Here is a 26,535-nt window from a genome sequence, read left to right as displayed (position 1 = left end):
GCTCAAGAAAACATATACATGCCCGTCTGAAGTTTGCCAATGAACATCTGAATGACTCAGAGGACAACTGGTGAAAGTGTCGTGGTCAGATGAGACCAAAATGGAGCTCTTTGACATCAACTCGCCGTGTTTGGAGGAGGAGGAATGCTGCCTATGACCCCAACAACACCATCTCCACCGTCAAACATGGAGGTGGAAACATTATGCTTTGGGGGTGTTTTTCTGCTAAGGGGACAGGACAACTTCACCGCATCATTTGACGGGGTCATGTACTGTCAAATCTTGGGTGAGAACCACCTTCCCTCAGCCAGGGCATTGAAAATGGGTCGTGGATGGGTATTCCAGCATGACAATGACCCAAAACACACGGCCAAGGCAACAAAGGAGTGGCTTAAGAAGAAGCACATTAAGGTCCTGGAGTGGCCTAACCAGTCTCCAGACCTTAATCCCATAGAAAATCTGTGGAGGGAACTTAAGGTTCGAGTTGCCAAACATCAACCTCGAAACCTTAATGACTTGGAGAAGATCTGCAAAGAGGAGTGGGACAAAATCCCTCCTGAGATGTGTGCAAACCTGGTGGCCAACTAGAAGAAACGTCTGACCTCTGTGATTGCCAACAAGGGTTTTGCCACCAAGTACTAAGTCATGTTTTGCAGAGGGGTCAAATACTTATTTCCCTCAAATGCAAATCCTTTTAACATTTTTGATATGATTTTTTTGTTGTTATTCTGTCTCTCACCGTTCAAATAAACCTATCATTAAAATTATAGACTGATCATTTCTTTGTCAGTGGGCAAACGTACAAAATCAGCAGGGGATCAAATACTTTCCCCCCCCACTGTAGCTCAGTGTGGTGCCTAGTTGGGACATAATCCTGCAGTATCTGCGGCACTCCAGTAACAGGGTCACTGATCCCTAATCTAAGATTTTGATAGTTTGTACTTGTATTCAGCAGTCAAAAAAGTATGATTTACTTTCAAGAACTACTAAAATTGGGATTGTCAGACAGCATCTCTATAGAGATGAGATGTTCTGGAATTAACCTCTTACATCTAGACGTTCCGCTAGCGGAACACCTGCTCCAATATCCAATGATAGGCGTGGCACGAATTACAAATTCCTCAAAAATCCCAAAACTTCCATATTTCAAACATATGACTATTTCACACCATTTTAAAAGACAAGACACTCCTTTATCTAACCACACTGTCCGATTTCAAAAAGCAAAACATTAGATTATGTCAGCAGAGTACCCAGCCAGAAATAATCAGACACCCATTTTTCAAGCTAGCATATAATGTCACATAAACCAAAACCACAGCTAAATGCAGCGCTAACCTTTGATGATCTTCATCAGATGACACTCCTAGGACATTATGTTATACAATACATGCATGTTTTGTTCAATCAAGTTCATATTTATATCAAAAACCAGCTTTTTACATTAGCATGTGACGTTCAGAACTAGCATTCCCACCGAACACTTCCGGTGAATTTACTAAATTACTCACGATAAATGTTCACAAAAAACATAAATTATTTTAAGAATTATAGATACAGAACTCCTTTATGCAATCGCGGTGTCCGATTTTAAAATAGCTTTTCGGTGAAAGCACATTTTGCAATAATCTGAGTAGATAGCCCGGCCATCATGGCTAGCTATTTTGACACCCACCAAGTTTGGTGCTCACAAAACTCAGATTTACTATAAGAAAAATTGGATTACCTTTGTTGTTCTTCATCAGAATGCACTCCCAGGACTTCTACTTCAATAACAAATGTTGGTTTGGTTCCAAATAATCCATAGTTTTATCCAAATAGCGGCGTTTTGTTCGTGCGTTCAAGACACTATCCGAAGGGTAAAGAAGGGTGATGACAAAAGATTTCAAAATATTCCATTACCGTACTTCGAAGCATGTCAAACGCTGTTTAAAATACATTTTTATGCGATTTGTCTCGTAAAAAGCGATAATATTCCGACCGGGAAACCCTGTTTTCGTTCAAAGACGAAAAAATGAAAACATGGAGTCGTCTCGTGCACGCGCCCCCAGTCTCTTTGTTCTCAGATCGACCACTATCCAAATGCGCTACTGTTTTTCAGCCATGGCCTGCAAAGTCATCATTCAACGTTCTGGCGCCTTCTGAGAGCGTTAGAAAATGTCACGTTACAGCAGAGATCCCCTGTTTTGGATAGAGATGATCAAGAAGGCCAAGAAATAGTCAGAGGGCGCTTCCTGTTTGGAATCTTCTCAGGTTTTGGCCTGCCAAATGAGTTCTGTTATACTCACAGACACCATTCAAACAGTTTTAGAAACTTTGGAGTGTTTTCTATCCAAAGCTAATAATTATATGCATATTCTAGTTTCTGGGCAGGAGTAATAATCAGATTAAATCGGGTACGTTTTTTATCCGGCCATGAAAATACTGCCCCCTATCCATAACAAGTTAAATAAAGTCATCAACTAAAACAAAATGTAATATACACAACCGAAATATTTTGAAGTAAATTAATATGAATACATTATGGTTAATATAGTACCAGTCTAAAGTTGACACCTACTCATTGAAGGGTTTCTTTATTTTTACTATTTTCTACATTGTAGAATAGAAGACATCTTAACTATGAAATAACACATATAAAATCGTGTAGTAACCAAAGAAAGTGATAGACATTTTATATCTGAGACTCTTCAAAGTAGCCACCCTTTGCCTTGACAGCTTTGCACTCTGGCATTCTCTCAACCAGCTTCACCTGGAATGCTTTTCATTTTTGAAGGAGTTCCCACATATGCTGAACACTTGTTGGTTGCTTTTCATTCACTCTGCGGTCCAACTCATCCCGAACCATCTCAATTGGGTTGAGGTTGGGTGATTGTGGAGGCCAGGTCATCTGACGCAGCACTCAATTACTCTTCTCCTTGGTCAAATAGGCCTTACACAGCCTGGAGGTGTGTTGGGTCATTGTCCTGTTGAAAAACAAATGCCAGTCCCACTAAGCCCAAACCAGATGGGATGGCGTTTCGCTGCAGAATGCTGTGGTAGCCATGCTGGTTAAGTGTGCCTTGAATTCTGAATAAATCACTGACAGTGTCACCAGAAAATCACCCCCACACTATCTCCCCCATGCTTCACGGAGGGAACCACATATGCGGAGACCATCCATTTACCTACTCTGCGTCTCACAAAGACAGGGCGGTTGGAACCATAAATCTCACATTTGGACTCATCAGACCAAAGGACAGATTTCCACCGGTCGAATGTCCATTGCTTGTGTTTCTTGGCCCAAGCAAGTCTCTCCTTCTTATTGGTGTCCTTTAGTAGTGGTTTCTTTGCAGCAATTCAACCATGAAGGCCTGATTCACACAGAATCCTCTGAACAGTTTATTTTGAGATGTGTCTGTTGACTCTGAAGCATTTATTTGGGCTGCAATTTCTAAGGCTGGTAATTCTAATGAACTTATCCTCCGCAGCAGAGGTAACTCTGGGTCTTCCTTTCCTGTGGCGGTCCTCATGAGAGCCAGTCTCATCATAGCGTTTGATGGTTTTTGCGACTGCACTTGAAGAAACTTTCAAAGTTCTTGAAATTTTACAGATTAACTGACCTTCATGTCTTAAAGTAATGCACTGTCATTTCTCTTTATTTGAGCTGTTCTTGCCATAATATGGACTTGGTCTATTACCGAATAGGGCCATCTTCTGTATACCACCCTACACAACTGACTGGCTCAAACACATTAAGAAAAAAAAATCCACTAATTAACATTTAAGGCACACCTGTTAATTGAAACGCATTCCAGGTGACTACCTCATGAAGCTGGCTGAGAGAATGCCAAGAGTTTGCAAAGCTGTCATCAAGGCAAAAGGTGGCTACTTTGAAAAATACCAATTGTTTGGTTACTACATGATTCCATGTGTGTTATTTCATAGTTTTGATGTCTTCACTATTATTCTACAATGTAGAAAATAGTAAAAATAAAGAAAAACTCTTTAACGAGTAGGTGTCCAAACTTTTGACTGGTACTGTAAGTGATAAGCAACAATGGGGCAGTCACTACCATCATGGGACTTATATTAATTGCTTGATTCTGTATTGTTACAGCATTCAATCCACAACGCACAGAGCATTTCATGTTTAAAAAGAAATCAAAACCAAAATAGAAAACCCATGATTATTTTTAAATTATCTAAACGACCTCTAAAAGCATGAAATGCTCAGCTGAAATGTTTTAAATTGCACACTGGGTTCAATTTCATTTCGGGAAGTAAACTGAAATTCCAATTTTGCCTCTGAATTTGAGATTAGTTCCTGAATTTAAATGGAATTGACCACAGCTTTGACTGTCATAGGTTATTGGCAAAACTCACCGCTGTGGATCTTCTCATGCCGCTGCAGCAGATACTTCTGGATAAAGCTCATGTTACACTGACTGCACCGGAAAGGCCTCTCACCTGTGCGATCAGAAATACAATCACCCACTCTCCACATTAATTGACTATCAGTGAGGGAAAGCAGAGGTTGGCTTTACTCAAGAAGGGTGGGGAGTGTCAGTTGATTAAATTGGATAATTTGGAGTAACACTGCAGAAGAAGAAAATGTTAAGAGTGAAATCCTAAAGGGATGGTTCCCCCAAATGACACATTTAGATTTGTTTCCTTACGTTGAAAGCAGTCATAGGACAAAAACAGCAATACACGCTTTGGTGTCTTGTTTACCGAAACTACAGCGTGAATTGCAGTCTCTCCTTGTCCATAGATCACTTTCAAGGTAAGGACATTTCTATATAAATTTGTAATTTGGCTGAACATTCACTTTATAGACAAAAAATAACAGAATTTCCCTTTGCGTCAATGAGTCAGAACTCCTGCAAGAAATGTGAGTCATTTACATTACCTCAGCATTTAGAGAATATTCATTGCATCACACAAATTATCACATCCATGCTACACAAATCATTTTAGTTCACCTGGTGCCTTGGGTGGGTGAGGATTTCAGTTTAGGACCAATAGACTGATCTAAAAAGTACACACTTCACCCACCCGGTGCCACAGTCGAGCTAAAACAAATGCACCAAATGAACAAAGAATTCTCATGCATAAATCAATGAAAGCCACTCACCTGTGTGAATGAGTACGTGTCTGCGGAGGTGGTAGGAGCTGCGAAAGGCGGCGTTGCAGTGCTCGCAGATGTGTGGTTTGGAGTTGGGAGACAGGCCGCCCCCTTCGCCGTCCAACATCTGTGCAGGTGACCGACAGAATTAAAGGTCAGAATAACGCGTTTGTGCTGCTACGTCGAAGTATACAAAACGTGTTGTGTGAGGGGGTTGACAAGACTACCGCAAAAGTGAACTGTTGTGCGCCATTCTGGTAGCTTTGACTCAAATGCAAATTTATGTGAACGTTAGAGATGTGTTGGGTTCTACCTTGTGATCTCCACGTTTTCTTCTGGCTTTCCCTTCCCCGTCGCTCTTCCGTCTTCTTCCCGACGACTCTTTTGTCCCTTTCACTGGTCTTCCAGACACCTGAGGACAAGGTTGGCCATGTAGACAGATACCATACACAGTGTGAATATTCTCAAAAGGAGCTATCGGTCCTATACTGATAACCGATTTCTATCTTTATAGAGTGAATCAGGGATTTTTCTGACATGGGCGGGCTGTAAAAAAAATAAAAATCAGTTTTAGCCCGAAAAAACGCTTTATTATAGACAGAAATACTCCTCCGTTTCATCAGCTGTCTGTGTGGCTGGTCACAAACGATCCCATAAGCGAAGAAGCCCGGAAGTAGAGGTCCTGGTCAGGCGTGGTTACACATGGTCAGCGGATGAGAGGCCGATTGGAGGTACTGTCAAATTCTCTAAAATGACATTTGAGGCGGCTTATGGTAGAGAAATAAACATTCAATTCTCTGGCAACACCTCCGTTCACCTTTCCCTTAATCCTGACTAGTCTCCCAGTCCCTGCCGCTGAAAAACACCACCAAAGCATTATGCTGCCACCACCGTTGCTTCACAATAGGGATGATAGCGATGGTGCAAGGTTTCCTCCAGACATGAGGCTGCAGAGATGGTTGTCCTTCTGGAAGGTTCTCCCATCTCCACAGAGGAACTCTGGAGGTCTGTAGGTTTCTTGGTCACCTCCCTGACCAAGGCTCTTCTCCCCCGATTGCTCAGTTTGGCCAGGGGTCCAGCTCTAGGAGGAGTTTTGGTGGTTCCAAACTTTTTCCATTTAAGAATGGATGCTGTGTTCTTGAGGACCATCCATGCTGCAGAAATGTTTTGGTACTCTTCCCCAGACCGGTGCCTCGACACAATCCTGTCTCGGAGCTCTATGGACAATTCCTTCGACCTCATGGCTTGGTTTTTGCTCTGATATGCACTGTCAACTGTGGGACCTTATGTAGACAGGTGTGTGCCTTTACAAATCATGTCCAATCAATTACATTTACGACAGGTGGACTCCAATCAAGTTGTAGAAACACCTCAAGGATGATCAATGGAAACAGGACGTACCTGAGCTCAATTTCGAGTCCCATAGCAAGGGGTCTGAATACTTCTAAAAACCTGTTTTTGCTTTGTCATTATGGGGTATTGTGTGTAGAATGAGGTGAAAAAAAGTCTGTAATGTAACAAATATACATAAAATAGAGCACCAAGATGGGAGCCTCTAAAATGTTGTTAGAAACTCAGCCGCGCTGACCGTGCCCATTGCCACACCCACCACCTAAACTCCTTTTTGATACAGAAAAAACCTTCGGAGTACCAAAGTGGAAAACGTTAAAAAGCATACGTAACCAATCAACAAACTATATTTATTGACTGATGCCCCTCTTCAGCCACAAACTACAACACCCACAGCAAACTTGGCTCTCACCAGCTCTCCAATTCGGCCGTTGCTGAGATCATGCAGGAGCATGTTCTGATGGTTGTGGTGGTGACCTCCACCAAACTGCATCTCCAGCATCTCATTGCCCTTCCGCATGCCCCCTCCTCCGCCACAGCTGCCACCCAGTCCTCCTCCACTATAGAGGGGTACACGATAGTCCAGCTCGCTCATCCGCTCCTGCTTGATGCCCATGCCATGGAGGAAGCTGCCGGCGTGGGGAGGAGAGTCACGTTCCTTTTTTAGGATCATCTCCTGGGGTTGGTTGCCCCCCATGACTGACTGCGAAGTCAGGCGGGTGAAGCTGGTGACGGGCGGCAGGTGGCTAAACATGAGCATACCCGAAGTGAAGTTGGGGTCCATGCCCCCGTTGCTTTGCAGAAACTCGTTGCCTAGCTTGTCTAGGATAATACTCATGGCAAGTGCAGGAGGGGAAACACTAGATGGGGCCAGGGAGGGGTGTCCTTAAAGAGAAGGGAAGAAAGGATACAGTTGAAGTCGGAAGTTTACATACACTTAGATTGGAGTCATTAAAACTTGTTTTTCAACCACTCCACAAATTTCTTGTTAACGTGAGCGTCCCACTCTATTCAACAGCCAGTGGTATACCGTGGCGCGAAATACAAAAACCTTAAAATATGCTATAACTTCAATTTCTCAAACATATGACTATTTTACACATTTGAAAGATAAGACTCTCGTTAATCCAACCACATTATCCGATTTCAAAAAGGCTTTACAGCGAAAGCAAAACAGATTATGTCAGAAGAGTACCCAGCCAGAAATAATCACACAGCCATTTTCAAAGCAAGCATATGTCACAAAAACCCAAACCACAGCTAAATGCAGCACTAACCTTTGATGATCTTCATCAGATGCCACTCCTAGGACATTATGTTATACAATACATGCATGTTTTGTTCAATCAAGTTCATATTTATATCAAAAAACAGCTTTTTACATTAGCATGTGATGTTCAGAACTAGCATACCCACCGAAAACTTCCGGTGAATTTACTAAATTACTCCGCATAAACGTTCACAAAATACATAACATTATTTTAAGAATTATAGATACAGAACTCCTTTATGCAATCGCGGTGTCAGATTTTAAAATAGCTTTTCGGCAAAAGCACATTTTGCAATATTCTGAGTACATTGCTCGGCCATCACGGCTAGCTATTCAGACACTCGCCAACGTCGAGGCTTAGTAAACTCAGAATTACTATTACAAAAATTGGATTACCTTTGCTGTTCTTCGTCAGAATGCACTCCCAGGACTTCTACTTCAACAACAAATGTTGTTTTGGTTCCAAATAATCCATAGTTATATCCAAATAGCTCTTTTTTGTTCGTGCATTCAGGTAACTATCCAAACGGTGACGCGTGGGCGCATTTCGTGACGAAAAATTTCAAGATGTTCCTTTATCATACTTAGAAGCATGTCAAACGGTGTTTAAAATCCATTTTTATGCGATTTTTCTCGTAAAATAGCGATAATATTCCAACCGGACAACCTTGTATTCATTCAAACAGGTGAAGAAAAAAATGGAGTAGTCTCATGACCGCGCATCTCCTGTCTCTGAGCCACTAGGCTGACCACTCACAAACAGAGCTCCTTAACCTTGCCCAGAGACAGCAGACGCCCCAATCCACATTCTGGCGCCTTCAGAGAGCCAATGGAAGCCTTAGAACGTGTCACGTAACCCCAAAGATACTGTATTTTCGATAGAGATGCAACAGTTGGACCACAAATTGTCAGACAGGCCACTTCCTGCTTGTAATCTTCTCAGGTTTTTGGCTGCCATATGAGTTCTGTTATACTCACAGACACCATTCAAACAGTTTTAGAAACTTTAAAGTGTTTTCTATCCAAATATACTAATTATATGCATATTCTCATTTCTGGAAAAGAGTAGTAACCAGTTTAAATCGGGTACGTTTTTTATCCGGCTGTGAAAATACTGCCCCCTAGCCCCAACAGGTTATTAACAAACTATAGTTTTGGCAAGTCGGTTAGGACATCTACTTTGTGCATGACAAGTAATTTTTCCAACAATTGTTTTCAGACAGATTATTTCACTTATACATTTACATTTTAGTCATTTACCAGACGCTCTTATCCAGAGCGACTTACAGTAGTGAATGCATACATTTCATACTTTTTTTCCCTCCGTACTGGTCCCCTGTGGGAATCGAACCCACAACCCTGGCGTTGCAAACACCATGCTCTACCAACTGAGCCACACGGGACCTTGGGAGCAATTTCCAAACGCCTGACGGTACCACGTTCATCTCTACAAATAATAGTACGTAAGAATAAACACCATGGGACCACGCAGCCATCATACCGCTCAGGAAGGAGACGCGTTCTGTCTCCTAGAGATGAACGTACTTTGGTGGGAAAGTGCAAATCCATCACAGAACAACAGCAAAGGACCTTGTGAAAATGCTGGAGGAAACAGGCACAAAAGTATTTATGTCCACAGTAAAACGAGTCCTATATTGACATAACCTGAAAGGCCGCTCAGCAAGGAAGAAGCCACTACTCCAAAACGACCATAAAAAAGCCAGACTACGGTTTGCAACTGCACATGGGGACAAAGACTACTTTTTGGAGAAATGTTCTCTGGTCTGATGAAACAAAAATAGAACTGTTTGGCCATAATAGCCGTTGTTATGTTTGGAGTAAAAAGGGGGAGGCTTGCAAGCCAAAGAACACCATCCCAACCGTGAAGCACGGGTGTGGCAGCATCATGTTGTGGGGGTGCTTTGCTGCATGAGGGACTGTTGTACTTCACAAAATAGATGGCATCATGGGAAGAAAATGATGTGTATATATTAAAGCAACATCTCAATACATCAGTCAGGAAGTTAAAGCTGAACTGGATGGTAATCCTCTCTTAATAGGCTTTTGTTTGTTACATCTCGCATAAAGCTGTGATTGAGAGTAGCCTATAGGCTTTCATTCTTGTTCTTTTAGAAAACGGCAGCTTTAGGACAACCGTACATTCGTAGGCTATTAGAACATTTGGGAAATGGGCTACCGTTCAAAACTTCAATTTGTCTTAAAGCGTTTATGATAGGCCTAATAGGAGGATCGGTTATTGGCCACAGCTGCTTGTTCCATTTTTGGTGGAGTCAAGAAGTTAAGCTTTGCCGTAGCTTACTGAAGTAGGGCGGCAGGTAGCCTAGTGGTTAGAGCGTTGGGCCAGTAACTGAAATGTTGCTAGATTGAATCCCTGAGCTGACAATGTAAAAATCTGTCGTTCTGCCCCTGAACAAGACAGTTAACCCACTGTTCCTAGTCTGTCATTGTTAATAAGAATTTGTTCTTAACGGACTTGCCTAGTTAAATAATATATTTTTTTTAAAGTAGTTTTTTCAATCTTTGTTGACCCGATGAGATATTTCGCATGGCTAATAATGGCCTTGATTTCACTCCGCTGCTGTGATAACCTTATGTGACATGATTAACGTATGTTGCTCCCCTTGCACTTTGCACGATAGCAGTGGGCTAGGCAAATTTAGTCTAAATGTATCCCTCTTTAAATATTTGCCATTTAGTCAGTGGTTAATAACCTAATCATGGCAATTTTATTTAGCCATAGCCCACATTTCCAACTGCCTGGAAGCTATGTTACATGGAACATTAGCCAATTATATTTGCTTCAAATTGCTTAAACAAGAATCAAACATTTCATGGTAAAGTCTTCACACGTTGTATTCGGCCCTTGTGTCGAATTTGATTTGAGAAGCAGGGTGTTAAAAGGTCTTAAAAGAAACCACAACACAGGTTTTGCTTGATAACCCAGCCACTATTTCATAGCCTCACTCCATAGAAATAAGAATTACTCAAGCATCGTGTTCCAGATAGGCAAAGCCCAATGAATTCAATCAAGTAATTAATGGATGACGGTAAGCACACTGACTACATTCACCTGGGGCCAGTCTAGCCCTATGGTCAGGGTTAAACCAATATCTTACAACAAGATTGCAGGCTTGCAGCCTATATCCTCCTCAGTATAACTGCCCTGTTTTGTTAGATTCTTTCTCTCCTGCAAATAGCTGCAGTAGAAAACAACTTGTCTAATAAACGTAGCAAAGAAAGAAACCTCTCACTGTCAACTGCGTTTATTTTCAGCCAACTTAACGTGTACATTTTTGTAGAATAATAGTGAAGAGATCAGAACTATGAAGTAACACTTATGGGATCATGTACTAACCAAAGAAACGTTAAACAAATCGAATGCCAAGAGTGTGCAAAGCTGTCAACAAGGCAAAGGGTGGTAACTTGAAGAATCTCAAATATAAAATATATTGATTTAACACTTTTTTTGGTTACTACAAGAGTCCATGTGTTATTTAATAGTTTTGATATCTTCACTATTATTCTGCAATGTAGAAAATAGTACAAATAAATAAAAACCCTTGAATCAGTAGGTGTGTCCAAACTTTTCACTGGTACTGTATTATCTCACTCAAGATGTTTCCATAACGTGGATCTATACATAGCCTGTTACAGTTGAAGTTTACATACACCTTAGCCAAATGCATTTAAACTCAGTTTTTCTCAATTCCTGACATTTAATGCCAGTAAAAATTCCCTATCTTAGGTCAGTTAGGATCACCACTTTGTTTTAAGAATGTGAAATGTCAATAATAGTAGAGAATTATTTATTTCAGCTTTTATTTCTTAAATCACCTTCCCAGTGGGTTAGAAGTTCACACACCACACACACACACACACACACACACACACACAATTAGTATTTGGTAGCATTGCCTTTAAATTGTTTAACTTGGGTCAAATGTTTTGGGTAGCCTTCCACAAGCTTCCCACAATAAGTTGGGTGAATTTTGGCCCATTACTCCTGACAGAGCTGGTGAAACTGAGTCAGGTTCGTAGGCCTCCTTGCTCGCACACGCTTTTTCAGTCTGCCCACAAATGTTCTATAGGATTGAGTTCAGGGCTTTGTGATGGCCACATCAATACCTTGACTTTGTTGTCTTTAAGCCATTTTGCACCAACTTTGGAAGTATGCCCATTTGCGACCAGGCTTTGAAAGCTGTAGATTTTGCTTCTATCCAGCCCATGATTTATAACCTAACTCACTATGGTAAGCCTGCCCGTTCCTCATCAGTTGAGTGTCACTTTGTGCCATCATGTGCGCAAGACAGACACACCTGTTCCATCATGAATCTCCACCAGAAATGAATATAAGAAAAGATTAGACCTGCACCCAGGCTTTCAACAACATTGTTTCATCATGTTTCGTCCAGTTGTAGCATGCGATTTCACGCTTTAGCCCAATGTTGATTTTTGTGGAACTTTGTAGAAGAATTGGGGGACTTGGCCAATACCATTGTATATCACAGTTTAGAGTACATAATCATGATAGGACAGCGGTTGACGTCGCCTAACCCTGTACTCTACTGTACTGTCCAAACTTGTGAACCCAACAGTGGACTGTGACTAGGATTTCCCCATTGCAGCCAATTCTATTGCAGATTTATTTCAGAGAATTTCCAGCTTTAATCACTAAATAATTATAAACAAGACTGATATCAGGAAAAACATCACCTTAGAAATGCTATTACTTCAATTTCTCAAACATGACTATTTACACCATTTTAAAGACAAGACTCTCGTTAATCTAACCACACTGTCCGATTTCAAAAAGGCTTTACAACGAAAGCAAAACATTAGATTATGTCAGCAGAGTACCCAGCCAGAAATAACCAGACACCCATTTTTCAAGCTAGCATATAATGTCACATAAACCCAAACCACAGCTAAATGCAGCACTAACCTTTGATGATCTTCATCAGATGACAACCTCTAGGACATTATGTTATACAATACATGCATGTTTTGTTCAATCAAGTTCATATTTATATCAAAAAACAGCTTTTTACATTAGCATGTGACGTTCAGAACTAGCATACCCCCCGCAAACTTCCGGTGAATTTACTAAATTACTCACGATAAACGTTCACAAAAAACATAATTATTTTAAGAATTATAGATACAGAACTCCTCTATGCACTCGATATGTCCGATTTTAAAATAGCTTTTCGGTGAAAGCACATTTTGCATTATTCTAAGTAGATAGCCCGGCATCACAGGGCTAGCCATTTACACACCCAAGTTTAGCCCTCACCAAAGTCAGATTTACTATAAGAAAAATGTTATTACCTTTGCTGTTCTTCGTCAGAATGCACTCCCAGGACTTCTACTTCAATAACAAATGTTGGTTTGGTCCCAAATAATCCATAGTTATATCCAAATAGCGGCGTTTTGTTCGTGCGTTCAAGACACTATCCGAAAGGGTAAATAAGGGTTACGCGCCGACGCGTTTCGTGACAAAAAAATTCTAAATATTCCATTACCGTACTTCGAAGCATGTCAACCGCTGTTTAAAATCAATTTTTATGCAATTTTTCTCGTAAAAAAGCGATAATATTCTGACCGGGAATCTGCGTTTAGGTAAAAAGAGGAAAGAAAATAAAGCACGGGGTCGACTCGGGCACGCGCCTGAGTCTCAGAGTACTCTGATCGGCCACTTGCCAAACGCGATAATGTGTTTCAGCCAGAGGCTGCCTCGATATCATTCAGCTTTTTCCCGGGCTCTGAGAGCCTATGAGAGCCGTAGGAAGTGTCACGTTACAGCAAAGATCCTCAGTCTTCAATAAAAAGAGCCAAGATGAACAACAACTTGTCAGACAGGCCACTTCCTGTACAGAATCTTCTCAGGTTTTGGCCTGCCATATGAGTTCTGTTATACTCACAGACACCATTCAAACAGTTTTAGAAACTTTAGGGTGTTTTCTATCCAAAGCCAATAATTATATGCATATTCTAGTTACTGGGCAGGAGTAATAATCAGATTAAATCGGGTACGTTTTTTATCTGGCCGTGAAAATACTGCCCCCTAGCCCAGACAGGTTAAGAAAGATTGCCTTGAAATTCCATTACAAAAAACCCACATCTTAAAGATATTTTCTAATTTCTCTCACCTCGTGAGGGAGTAGTGCTTAATTTGAGAAGGAACAGGATCCAATACCTTTCAGTTTTGGACTGTTTCGTTCGGTAGGTCTACCGCTTCTGACATGAAAAATGTATTTCACTGTTTGCTGTTATTATAATTTTTTAATTGCAACTTTATTTAACTAGGCAAGTCAGTTTGAACAAATTCTTATTTACAATGATGGCCTACCAAAAGGCCTCCTCGCGGGACGGGGGCTGGGATTTAATATATATATATATATATATATATATATATATATATATATATATATATATATATATATATATATATATATATATATATATATAATATATATATATGATATAGATATAGATAGATATAGATATAGATAGATATAGATATATAGATATATATCTATCTATATATATCTATCTATATATATATATAGATATATATGATATATATGATATATATGATATATATATAGATATATATATAGATATATATATATATGATATAGATATAGATATATATAGATATATATATATATGATATAGATATAGATATATATAGATATATATATATATATGATATAGATATAGATATATATATATAGATATATAGATATATATAGATATAGATATATATAGATATAGATATATATAGATATAGATATATCATATATATATAAATATATATATCATATATATATAATATATATATCTATATTGACATGCTTCGAAGTACGGTAATGGAATATTTAGAATTTTTTTGTCACGAAACGCGTCGGGCGCGTAACCCTTCGTCACCCTTGGATAGTGTCTTGAACGCATGAACAAAACGCTGCTATTTGGATATAATTATGGATTATTTGGAACCAAACCAACATTTGTTATTGAAGTAGAAGTCCTGGGAGTGCATTCTGACGAAGAACAGGAAAGGTAACCCAATTCTTCTCATAGTAAATCTGAGTTTGGTGAGGGTCAAACTTGGTGGGTGTCTAAATAGCTAGCCTGTGATGGCGAGCTATCTACTCAGAATATTGCAAAATGTGCTTTCACCAAAAAGCTATTTTAAAATCGGACACCTCGATTGCATAAAGGAGTTCTGTATCTATAATTCTTCAAATAATAGTTTTTTTGTGAACATTTATCGTGAGTAATTTAGTAAATTCACCGGAAGTGTTCGGTGGGAATGCTAGTTCTGAACGTCACATGCTAATGTAAAAAGCTGTTTTTTGATATAAATATGAACTTGATTGAACAAAACATGCATGTATTGTATAACAATGTCCTAGGCGTGTCATCTGATGAAGATCATCAAAGGTTAGTGCTGCATTTAGCTGTGGTTTTGTTTTTTGTGACATTATATGCTAGCTTGAAAAATGGGTGTCTGATTATTTCTGGCTGGGTACTCTTCTGACAATCTAATGTTTTGCTTTCGCTGTAAAGCCTTTTTGAAATCGGACAGTGTGGTTAGATAAAGGAGAGTCTTGTCTTTAAAAAATGGTGTAAAATAGTCATATGTTTGAAAAATTGTTTTTGGATTTTTGAGGAATTTGTTATTCGCGCCACGCCTATCATTGGATATTGGAGCAGGTGTTCCGCTAGCGGAACGTTTAGATGTAAGAGATTAAACAGGTTACTACTCTGGCCCAGAAACTAGAATATGCATATAATTTGTAGATTTGGATAGAAAACATTGAAGTTTCTAAAACTGTTTTAACCTGTTATGGCTAGGGGGCAGTATTTTCACGGCTGGATAAAAAAACGTACCCGATTTAATCTGGTTACCACTCCTACCCAGTAACTAGAATATGCATATACTTATTACATATGGATAGAAAACACCCTAAAGTTTCTAAAACTGTTTGAATGGTGTCTGAGTATAACAGAACTCATTTGGCAGGCAAAAACCTGACAAGGTTTCATGCAGGAAGTGGCCTGTCTGACAAGGTGTCGTTCTTCTTGTCTCTGTTTATTGAAGAGTGAGGATCTTAGCTGTCCCGTGACACTTCCTACGGCTGCCATAGGGTCTCAGAAGGCGGTAAAAAGCTGAATCGTGGCTTTGCAGGCTCTGGCTGAAAAAAAGTACCGCGTTTGGGTAGTGGCTGGTTACAGTACTGTGAGACTCAGGCTCGTGCCCGCGTCGACCGAAAGCTTTGTTTACTTTCCTCTGTTTAGCTAAAAGGAGATTCCCGGTCGGAATATTATCGCTTTTTTACGAGAAAAATGGCATAAAAATGGATTTTAAACAGCGGTTGACATGCTTCGAAGTACGGTAATGGAATATTTAGATTTGTCACGAATTGTGGTTAGATAAAGGAGAGTCTTGTCTTTAAAATGCTGTGAAATAGTCATATGTTTGAAAAATTGAAGTTTTTGTATTTTTGAGGAATTTGTAATTCGCGCCACGCCTATCATTGGATATTGGAGCAGGTGTTCCGCTAGCGGAACGTCTAGATGTAAGAGGTTAACCTGTTGGGGCTAGGGGGCAGTATTTGCACGGCCGGATAAAAAACGTACCCGATTTAATCTGGTTACTACTCCTGCCCAGTAACTAGAATATGCATATAATTAGTAGATTTGGATAGAAAACACTGAAGTTTCTAAAACTGTTTGAATGGTGTCTGTGAGTATAACAGAACTCATATGGCAGGCCAAAACCTGAGAAGATTCCATGCAGGAAGTGGAAATCTGATTTGTGGAATCACCTTCAACACTTTGCCTATGAAACACACTGTGAGTTAGGATTCATTTAGCACTTCCTAAGGCTTCCACTAGATGTCAACAGTCTTTACAAAGTGGTTTGAGTCTTCTCCAGTAAAAACTGACCGAAAGAGAGGCTTGGAAAGTTGGTCATAGAGGGAGGGCCATTACTACCATGACGCGGGCGCCCATGGGTACCCTTCCATTCCGAAACGTTTAGTAAGACAATGCAATCGTCTGCCTTGAATATTATTGAAGCTCTGATTGAAAAAGGCCCTAAAGATTTGTTACACCAACGTTTGACATGTTTGAACGAAGGTAAATATATTTTTTTTGCACATTCGTGATGACAAGTCCCGCGCGCCTCGTACATTATGAGTAGCCTTCGGAACGCGCTAACAAGAAGGAGCTATTGGGACATAAATTATTAACTTTTTCGAACAAAACTGCATTTTTTGTGGACCTGGGATTCCTGGAAGTGCCTTCTGATGAAGATAATCAAAGGTAAGGGAATATTTACAATAGTATATTTGATTTTAGATGGTTCCAAGATGGCGCTAGTCTGTATCGCCTAGCCTATTTTTCTGAGCATAGGACCTTGTTTATTGCAAAGTGTGATTTCTCAGTGAAGTTATTTTTAAATCTGGCAATGCGGTTGCATTCACGAGATGTTAATCTATAATTCTTTGAATGACTATATTACATTTTAACAATGTTTTTCAAATAGTAATTTTGTAAATTGTAGCGCTGATTCACCGGAAGCATTTGAGGGAAAATATTTTCTGAACGTCACGTGCCGATGTAAAATGCTGTTTTTATATATAAATATGAACTTTATCGAACAAAAAATGCATGTATTGTGTAACATGATGTCCTAGGAGTGTCATCTGATGAAGATTGTCAAATGTTAGTGCTGCATTTAGCTGTGTTTTGGGTATTTGTGATGCATGCTAGTTGCTTTGAAAATGGCAGTGTGATTATTTTTGGCTGGGTACTCTCCTAACATAATCTAATGTTTTGCTTTTCCTGTAAAGCCTTTTTGAAACCGGACAACGTGGTTCGATTCAGGAGAGGTGTATCTATAAAATGGTGTAAAATAGTCATATGTTTGAGAAATTGAAGTTATAGCATTTATGAGGTATTTGTATTTCGCGCGACGCGATTCCACTGGCTGTTGACTAGGGTGGGACGCAAGCGTCCCAGGTTCCCAGACAGGTTAAAATGGTGTAAAATAGTTGTATGTTTGAGAAAGTTGAATTATGACATTTTGTTGTTTTTAATTTTCCGCCCTGATATTTCACTGGCTGTGTCCCGCAGGTGCTACTGCGTCCCACCTAGCTCATAGAAGTTAAACTTACAGAAGGCAGGACAATTTCTCCAAAACTAAACCTGTGTTGATATTAGTTGGCAGGGGTCTTAAATTCCACATTATTATGGCTTGATGTATTTCTAATACCTTTAAGACTTTTTCTGCTAAATATTTTCTGAAACTCATTTTCCATCTCTTTGACCCAAAATCAAAACCTTAGCGTAGTCCTAATTTTTTAAGGATGGAAAATGTGCCTTTACTTCTCAAAAACTGACTTTTAGCTTTCATTTGACATGCTCCGATGAACTTCACGTTGGTGCTCATCGGTCCTTTTACATGGAAATGCCCAACTGCTTATTATGATTGCTAAAACTGCACAATCTAAACACAATCCCCAAAACACATGTAAATATTGGACTTTAAATTGAGCCTTCCTGTATTATACTTATGCTAAAAGGTTTATTATATTGTACTGAGCCATTTACTTTGTTCGTATTCTTATATTTTCTTGTTGTTGCAGTGTTGAGAATGAACCTGCAAATAAGTATTTCCTTGGACGTGTATACTAAATAACGTTACCTCCGTCTCAAACCACCTTGTGCTCGCCTATTACCAATTAGACATCACCATAACATTAGGCCCATGTGGAATAGTGTGTGCCATTTCACCAGTGTAAGACAAAGTTGCATTTTGTATCATATACAGCTTGGATTGTAGCCAAACAAAAAACTGTGCTGCAATGTAAAATTTGCAATGGTATATTCTCATTCAAATGACACTAAGTGACAATTACTTCAACTTTATTATAGGGGATGTGAACACCATGAATTTGCTGCCCTTGGCAAAGTGAGTATACGAATAAAGAACCATTGGTAGGCTGGACACACTTTTTTCTGATAAAAACTAGTTCATTGCATCTGCCGTGGAGCCCAGTTTTATAATATTACCATATGTCCCAGCTGGTTGCCGTAGTTTTGAAGTAATCACGGGAAAAAAACAGACCTTGTTTTAGGGCATTTTTCACCCTGCCAGCTCATATTAGTTCTATTGAGCAGCATGGCACCAACTCGCCTTCCGAACATTCCATTCCCAGCTTATTGTTCAACATCACAATGCCTGCTTCGCTATTGTTGGCAATGAGACCTGCTCACACTGTTTTATAGTTAAAATGTAAACAACAAAAATATTGTTGGAACTCTGCAGTCTTCCCATTGTTTCCTATGGGGGAAATATAGGCATGTCTGTCTATTTCGCCAAATATCTCACAATGTGTATATTTCGATTTTTTTTTAAATTTAATTGGACACCATTTTAATCATGAGAATCTCCTCTTTCTAATTATGTAAGACTGGTATTCCGTTGTCATCAAACGCTAGACCAGAAAGTCAGAAGTTGCCATTTGTTTCCTACTTCATCGTTATGCAGACATAGCACACTTGGCACCATTAAAGGTGCGAATGTTACCTTTCTACACGAGTTGTTATTTTTCCGTTTCGTCCTAAGAACATATTGTAGTGGTAAAATAAAAAAATGAATAATTTGTGTAGTGCCATTTAGGCGAAATGTAATTCTAAACGTCACTCCAGTCAAAACAGTCTCTGCGGACGTTCCGTTAATTTGCTATGGGATCGGGCTAGTGTTCCAGCTCAGCCAACCTTCTCCTGCTATTTTTCAGCCTTGGGTGAATGTACACTCTTTCTATTGTCCAGTTCACCATCGGCTGAAAATTGTACATCAAATTACACGGGTCCACTAAACTAGACTAAAGCAAACCATATTGTACCACGGATTTAGCCAGAATTTTGTCTAACGTCATTGGGGTAAAACTGCTAGCTGGCTGACAATTCTAGATGCCTCGAATGGCTCAGGCACAATATTTTGTTTAGTCTAGCCGACCATTTGGCTACGCGACATTTCATTTTATGGTAAGCGGATGGGCTTTTGTGATGCATAGCCAGCAGCTAGCTAGCATGCTACAAATATCGTTAGCCGTCCTGGTCAACTGTTGATACAATGCTCGCTTCTGTCACAAATGCAATACTATCAAAACGCAATAAGACAGATGACAACAAATCGACTCACAGTATGACAATAGACGCTAAAAGGTGACGGCTCAATCAATAATGGGTACGCGTTAGTAAACTAGTTATCCTAATGCTAATTCGCCATATCAAACCATTGTATCAAACTCAGGTAGCTAGTAGCTAGCTAGTCTCATGCTGGCAAAACATTAGCCAGGGATTCAACGTTACCGCTCGCACGATCTAATTTGTCCAAAGGAAATATTTGTCTTATTAAAACCCAAACACTAACGTTAGCTAGTTGCCGGTATAATAACAGTACGTTTTATTTACCCGTTTATGAAAGACGATTGGCTTGCTGTCCTTGGCTGGGACGACGCTGGTGAAATCAAATCGGACTAACAAACGTTAGCTTGATAGTTATCTTTGGCGCTCAAGCCTATTTATCGAGATAGTGTTAACTCAGTATACCCATCTCTAATTATAGCATTCCTCAAGGGCTGCGGTGCACATTAACTTTAGACCACATACTGCAAATAGTACGGGTGCTATGAGCCGAATTTCTGCTTACCAGTTAGCTAACGAGCTAGCCGCTCCAACTGAAACCCCACATTATGGCCCATGCAACAGAGAAACAATGATGCTCGACTTTGAGTGTCTCTCTCGCATGCTGAAGCGATTTGCGTCTGACATTTCCACCGCTTATAACTTGACAAATTTCAACAAGTACTCAGAAATAAAAGTACAGTTCAATAAATATTTACCTACACATGACCGCGACTGGCTATACATGTTGGTATTTTCTTCTCTTGTTCGTTCCTTTGAGGTGTTATAGACAAAACATTGTCGTCTTGCGGCCGATGCTTTCTTCCATCTTGTCCAGGCGCGGGGAATTATGGGTCTAGCAGACGGGTCGTGAGAGGAGAGAGCTGCTGCAGTATGACTAGATATGGCTAGTGTCACCAAAGGTCGTGTGACAAACTTTTCCATTGTCAGGTGAATATTTTGGTCTGGAATATTGTCCACTATATTCCGTTTTATTTGATTGTGTTTCACTTTTAATTCTGTGAGGGCAATCATCATTGCACTGTAGATGAAACACATGCAGTTCTGCTTCTGGTGATAGAAGTCACAAAATTGTTACATTTAGTGAATGAATCAATTGATTTATGAATTGTACTATCATAAGGGCAGTCTTTTTTTGGCATCGTATCATTATTTGAAATTAATGTGATGATAAGCTAGGTCTCTCTGTCACACACCAAGATCTAGCTTTTTTATATATTTAACCTTTATTTAACCTGGCAAGTCAGTTAAGAACAAATTCTTGTTTACAATGACGGCCTACCAAAAGGCCTCCTGCGGGCACGGAAAAAAATAATAATATATATATATATATAGGACAAAACACACATCACGGCGAGAGACAACACCACATTACATAAAGAGAGACCTAAAGACAACAACATAGCAAGGCAGCAATACATGACAACACAGTATGGTAGCAACACATGGTACAAACTTTATTGGGCACAGACAACAGCACAAAGGGCAAGAAGGTAGAGACAACAATACATCATGCAAAGCAGCCACAACTGTCAGTAAGAGTGTCCAGGATTGAGTCTTTAAATGAAGAGATTGAGAAAACTGTCCAGTTTGAGTGTTTGTTGCAGCTTGTTCCAGTCGCTAGCTGCAGCGAACTGAAAAGAGGAGCGACCCAGGGATGTGTGTGCTTTGGGGAACTTTAACAGAATGTGACTGGCAGAACGGGTGTTGTATGTGGAGGATGAGGGCTGCAGTAGATATCTCAGATAAGGGGGAGTGAGACCTAAGAGGGTTTTAATAATAAGCATCAACCAGTGGGTCTTGTGACAGGTATACAGAGATGACCAGTTTACAGAGAAGTATAGAGTGCAGTGATGTGTCCTATAACCTCTCTGGGCTAGGCGGGATGAATTCGTCCCACCTACGTAACAGCCAGTGTAATCCAGTGGCGCGAATTTCAAATACCTTAAAAATCCTATTACTTCAATTTCTCAAACATATGACTATTTTACAGCTATTTAAAGACAAGACTCTCGTTAATCTAACCACACTGTCCGATTTCAAAAAGGCTTTACAACGAAAGCAAAACATTAGATTATGTCAGCAGAGTACCCAGCCAGAAATAACCAGACACCCATTTTTCAAGCTAGCATATAATGTCACATAAACCCAAACCACAGCTAAATGCAGCACTAACCTTTGATGATCTTCATCAGATGACACTTCTAGGACATTATGTTATACAATACATGCATGTTTTGTTCAATCAAGTTCATATTTATATCAAAAAACTGCTTTTTACATTAGCATGGGACGTTCAGAACTAGCATACTTCCGGTGAATTTACTAACAATTTACTAAATTACTCACGATAAACGTTCACAAAAAGCATAACAATTATTTTAAGAATTATAGATACAGAACTCCTCTATGCACTCGATATGTCCGATTTTAAAATAGCTTTTTGGTGAAAGCACATTTTGCAATATTCTAAGTACATAGCCCAGCCATCACGGGCTAGCTATTTAGACACCCGGCAAGTTTAGCCTTCACCAAAATCAGATTTACTATAACAAAAATGTTCTTACCTTTGTTGTCTTCGTCAGAATGCACTCCCAGGACTTCTACTTCAATAACAAATGTTGGTTTGGTCCCAAATAATCCATCGTTATATCCGAATAGCGGCGTTTTGTTCGTGCGTTCCAGAAACTATCCTAAAGGGTAAATAAGGGTCGCGTGCATGGCGCAATTCGTGACAATTTTTTTTTAAATATTCCATTACCGTACTTCGAAGCATGTCAACCGCTGTTTAAAATCAATTTTTATGCCATTTTTCTTGTAAAAAAAGCGATAATATTCCGACCGGGAATCTCCTTTTAGGTAAACAGACAAAGGAAAAGAAAGCTTTCGGTCGACGCGGGCACGAGCCTGAGTCTCACAGTACTCTAACCAGCCACTACCCAAACGCGCTACTTTGTTTCAGCCAGAGCCTGCAAAGCCACGATTCAGCTTTTTGCCGCCTTCTGAGAGACCATGTGAGCTGTAGAAAGTGTCACGTTATAGCAGAGATCCTTTGTAATTGATAGAGATGGCAAAGAAGTTCAAGAAATGGTCAGACAGGGTACTTCCTGTACAGAATCTTCTCAGGTTTTGACCTGCCATTTGAGTTCTGTTATACTCACAGACACCATTCAAACAGTTTTAGAAACTTTGGAGTGTTTTCTATCCAAAGCCAATAATTATATGCATATTCTAGTTACTGGGCAGGAGTAGTAACCAGATTAAATCGGGTACGTTTTTTATCCAGCCGTGTCAATACTGCCCCCTAGCCCTAACAGGATAAGGAGCATTGGTGGCAAATCTGATGGCCGAATGGTAAAGAACATCTAACCGCTCGAGAGCACCCTTACCTGCCGATCTATAAATTATGTCTCCGTAATCTAGCATGGGTAGGATGGTCATCTGAATCAGGGTTAGTTTGGCAGCAGGGGTGAAAGAAGAGCGATTACGATAGAGGAAAGCAAGTCTAGATTTAACTTTAGCCTGCAGCTTTGATATGTTCTGAGAGAAGGAGAGTGTACCGTCTAGCCATACTTCCAAGTGCTTGTATGAGGTGACTACCTCAAGCTCTAAACCCTCAGAGGTTGTAATCACACCTGTGGGGAGAGGGGCATTCTTCTTATTAAACCACATGACCTTTGTTTTGGAGGTGTTCAGAACAAGGTTAAGGGTAGCGAAAGCTTGTTGGACACTAATAAAGCTTTGTTGTAGAGCATTTAGCACAAAATCCAGGGAGGGGCCAGCTGAGTGTAAGACTGTATCATCTGCATATAAATGGATGAGAGAGCTTCCTACTGCATGAGCTATGTTGTTGATGTAAATTGAGAAGAGCGTGGGGCCTAGGATTGAGCCTTGGGGTACTCCCCTGGTGACAGGCAGTGGCTGAGACAGCAGATTTTCTGACTTTATACACTTGCACTCTTTGAGAGAGGTAGTTAGCAAACCAGGCCAAAGACCCCTCAGAGACACCAATACTGCTTAGCCGGCCCACAAGAATGGATTTTTTTATATGGCGTCGCTTCACTTCTAGTCCTTAGGATTCTGTGCAGTATTTTGTTTTTTTATGTATTATTTATTACATTGTTAGCCCAGAAAACCTTAAGTGTTATTACATACAACCGAGAAGAACTATTGGATATCAGAGAGACGTCAACTGACCAGCACAACCAGCACTACAACCAGGAATACGACTTTCCCAAAGCGTATACTTTGTCTGCACCTCCCAGGGCCTTTGAGCTGATTCCGGAGGCCGACCCAAAACAACGCCGCCGGTGGAGAGGGTGCCGGAATGGTCTTCTAGTGAGGCTTCGGATGCACGCACACCACCCACCGCTCCCGAGTACATTGCTCGCTAATGTCCAGTCCCTAGTTAAAAAAGTAGACAAAATCAGGGCAAGAGTTGCTTTCCAAAGAGATATCCGGGATTGTAACATACTCTGTTTCACGGAAACATGGCTAGCTGAGGACATGCTGTCGGAGTCCATACAGCCAACGAGATTTTCAGTGCATTACACCGACAGGAATAAACGTCTCTCCGGTAAGAGGAAGGGCGGCAGTGTATGCATCATGATATATATTGGAATATTTCCAGTACGTATGTGCCCATTATACATTTTATAGAAGTCAGCAGGATAAGTGCACTCTATATGTGTGTCTAGGTCATTAAGCACCATTAGACATGCTCCTGTCTGGGGAGTGGACATGTCTGTTTATTTTTGTACCATGCTATGGCCTAATATTTACTGTTGCTATGGTTACTTATATTGGGAATTTTCTAGTACATATGTGCCCATTATACATTTCATAGTAGTCAGCAGGATAAGTGCACTCTATATGTCTGTCTAGGTCATTAAGCACCATTAGACATGCACCTGTCTTGAGAGTGGGCATGTCTGTTTATTTTTGTACCATTGCTATGGCATAATGTTTCTATGCCCTAATGTGAAACCAAACTAAAATGAGTGCAAGGCAAAAAGATAATGGTGGCTAAATGCCAGAGTGGATGAAGCATTAAAATAAAGAGGAGTTACTATGTGTGTGACGTAAGGATGAAACCTGTATAAAAAGTGTGTGCCAAGGCTGGAAAGGGAGTTACTTCTTGAACCAGCTCGGCTTATATAACTTTGTAATAAAAATCTATTTGAAATCACAGGCTCCGGTATTTGGGAAATATTATTGACTGAATACTTCCACGACATTAAAGACTGATGGTGTAATTGTAACAACATACAGGAACTCAAGTCCTTCTGTTCACCTGACCTAGAATTCTTCACAGTCAAATGCTAACCGTATTATCTCCCAAGAGAACTCTCCTCGGTTATCGTCACAGCCGTGTATATCCCCCCGCAAGTGGATACCAAGACCGCCATCAAGGAACTTCACTGGACTTTATGCAAACTGGAAAGCATATTTCCTGAGGCTGCATTTATTGTAGCTGGGTACTTTAACAAAGCTCATTTGAGAACAATGCTACCTACATTCTATCAGCATATCGATTGCTGTACACGAGTGAGTAGCACGCTCGACCATTGCTTCTCTAACTCCCGCGATGCATACAAGGCCCTTCCCCGCCATCCTTTTGGCAAATCTGACCATGACTCAATCTTGTTGCTCCCCTCCTATAGACAGAATTTAAAACACGAAGCGCCCGTGCTTAGGTCTATCCAACGCTGGTCTGACCAATCAGATTCCACGCTTCAAGATTGCTTCGATCACGTGGACTGGGATATGTTCCAGGTAGCCTCAGATAATAACATTGACGTACACGCTGACTCGGTGAGCGAATTTATAAGGATGTGTATAGGAGATGTTGTACCCACTGTGACTATTAAAACCTTCCCTAACCAGAAACCATGGATTGATTGCAGCATTCACGCAAAAACTGAAAGCACATACCACCGCATTTAATCATGGCAAGGAAACTGGAAATATGGCCGAATACAAACAGTGTAGTTATTCCCACCGTAAGGCAATCAAACAAGCAAAGTGTCAGTATAGTGTCACGCCCTGGCCATAGAGAGGGTTTTGTTCTCTATTTTGGTTAGGCCAGGGTGTGACTAGGGGGGGCATTCTATGTTCCGTTTTCTATGTTTTGTGTATTTCATTGTTTTGGCCGGGTATGGCTCTCAATCAGGGGCAGCTGTCTATCGTTGTCTCTGATTGGGAGCCATACTTAGGTAGCCTTTTTCCACAGGGTTTTTGTGGGTACTTGTTTTCTGTCTTGTGTGTTCACCTGACAGAGCTATTGCGTTTTTGCTCCACTTTGTTTTTGATTCAGTGTTCAGAAATAAATAACATCATGAACACGTACCACGCTGCACCTTGGTCCTCTCCTTGCAACAACCGTTACATATAGAGACAAAGTGGAGTCACAATTCAACGGTTCAAACACGAGACATATGTGGCAGGGTCTACAGACAATTACGGATTACAAAAAGAAAACCATCCCCGCCGCGGACCCCGATGTCTTGCTCCCAGAAAAATTAAACAACTTCTTAGCGCACTTTGAGGACAACACAGTGCA

The 26,535-nt window shown here is 40.3% G+C and overlaps 1 protein-coding gene across 4 annotated transcripts in view; it reads right to left on the bottom strand.

Moving 5' to 3' along the window:
* LOC106578343 (zinc finger protein 281) overlaps positions 1–20,815 on the bottom strand; it is a 76,238-nt gene extending 55,423 nt beyond the window's left edge. Inside the window, exons 1-5 of one of the 4 annotated variants that reach the window (XM_014157042.2) lie at positions 20,672–20,815; positions 6,870–7,342; positions 5,421–5,519; positions 5,117–5,234; positions 4,366–4,458 (exon numbers count right to left, since the gene is read on the bottom strand). In XM_014157042.2, coding sequence (XP_014012517.2) covers positions 4,366–4,458; positions 5,117–5,234; positions 5,421–5,519; positions 6,870–7,342; positions 20,672–20,699 — 811 coding nt within the window. In that variant the 5' untranslated portion in view covers positions 20,700–20,815. Of the gene's footprint in view, positions 1–4,365; positions 4,459–5,116; positions 5,235–5,420; positions 5,520–6,869; positions 7,343–20,478; positions 20,568–20,671 lie in introns of those variants that run through there. The other 3 variants (XM_045702002.1, XM_045702003.1, XM_045702004.1) reach the window with 3 other exon arrangements.
* Positions 20,816–26,535: the final 5,720 nt, after the last annotated feature.

This window comes from Salmo salar, chromosome ssa19 (genome assembly GCF_905237065.1).
Source record: "Salmo salar chromosome ssa19, Ssal_v3.1, whole genome shotgun sequence".
In the NCBI taxonomy this organism is placed as follows: Eukaryota; Metazoa; Chordata; class Actinopteri; order Salmoniformes; family Salmonidae; genus Salmo; species Salmo salar.
Note: the sequence above shows the minus strand (reverse complement) of the source record. Positions and strands in the feature narration are given on the sequence as shown.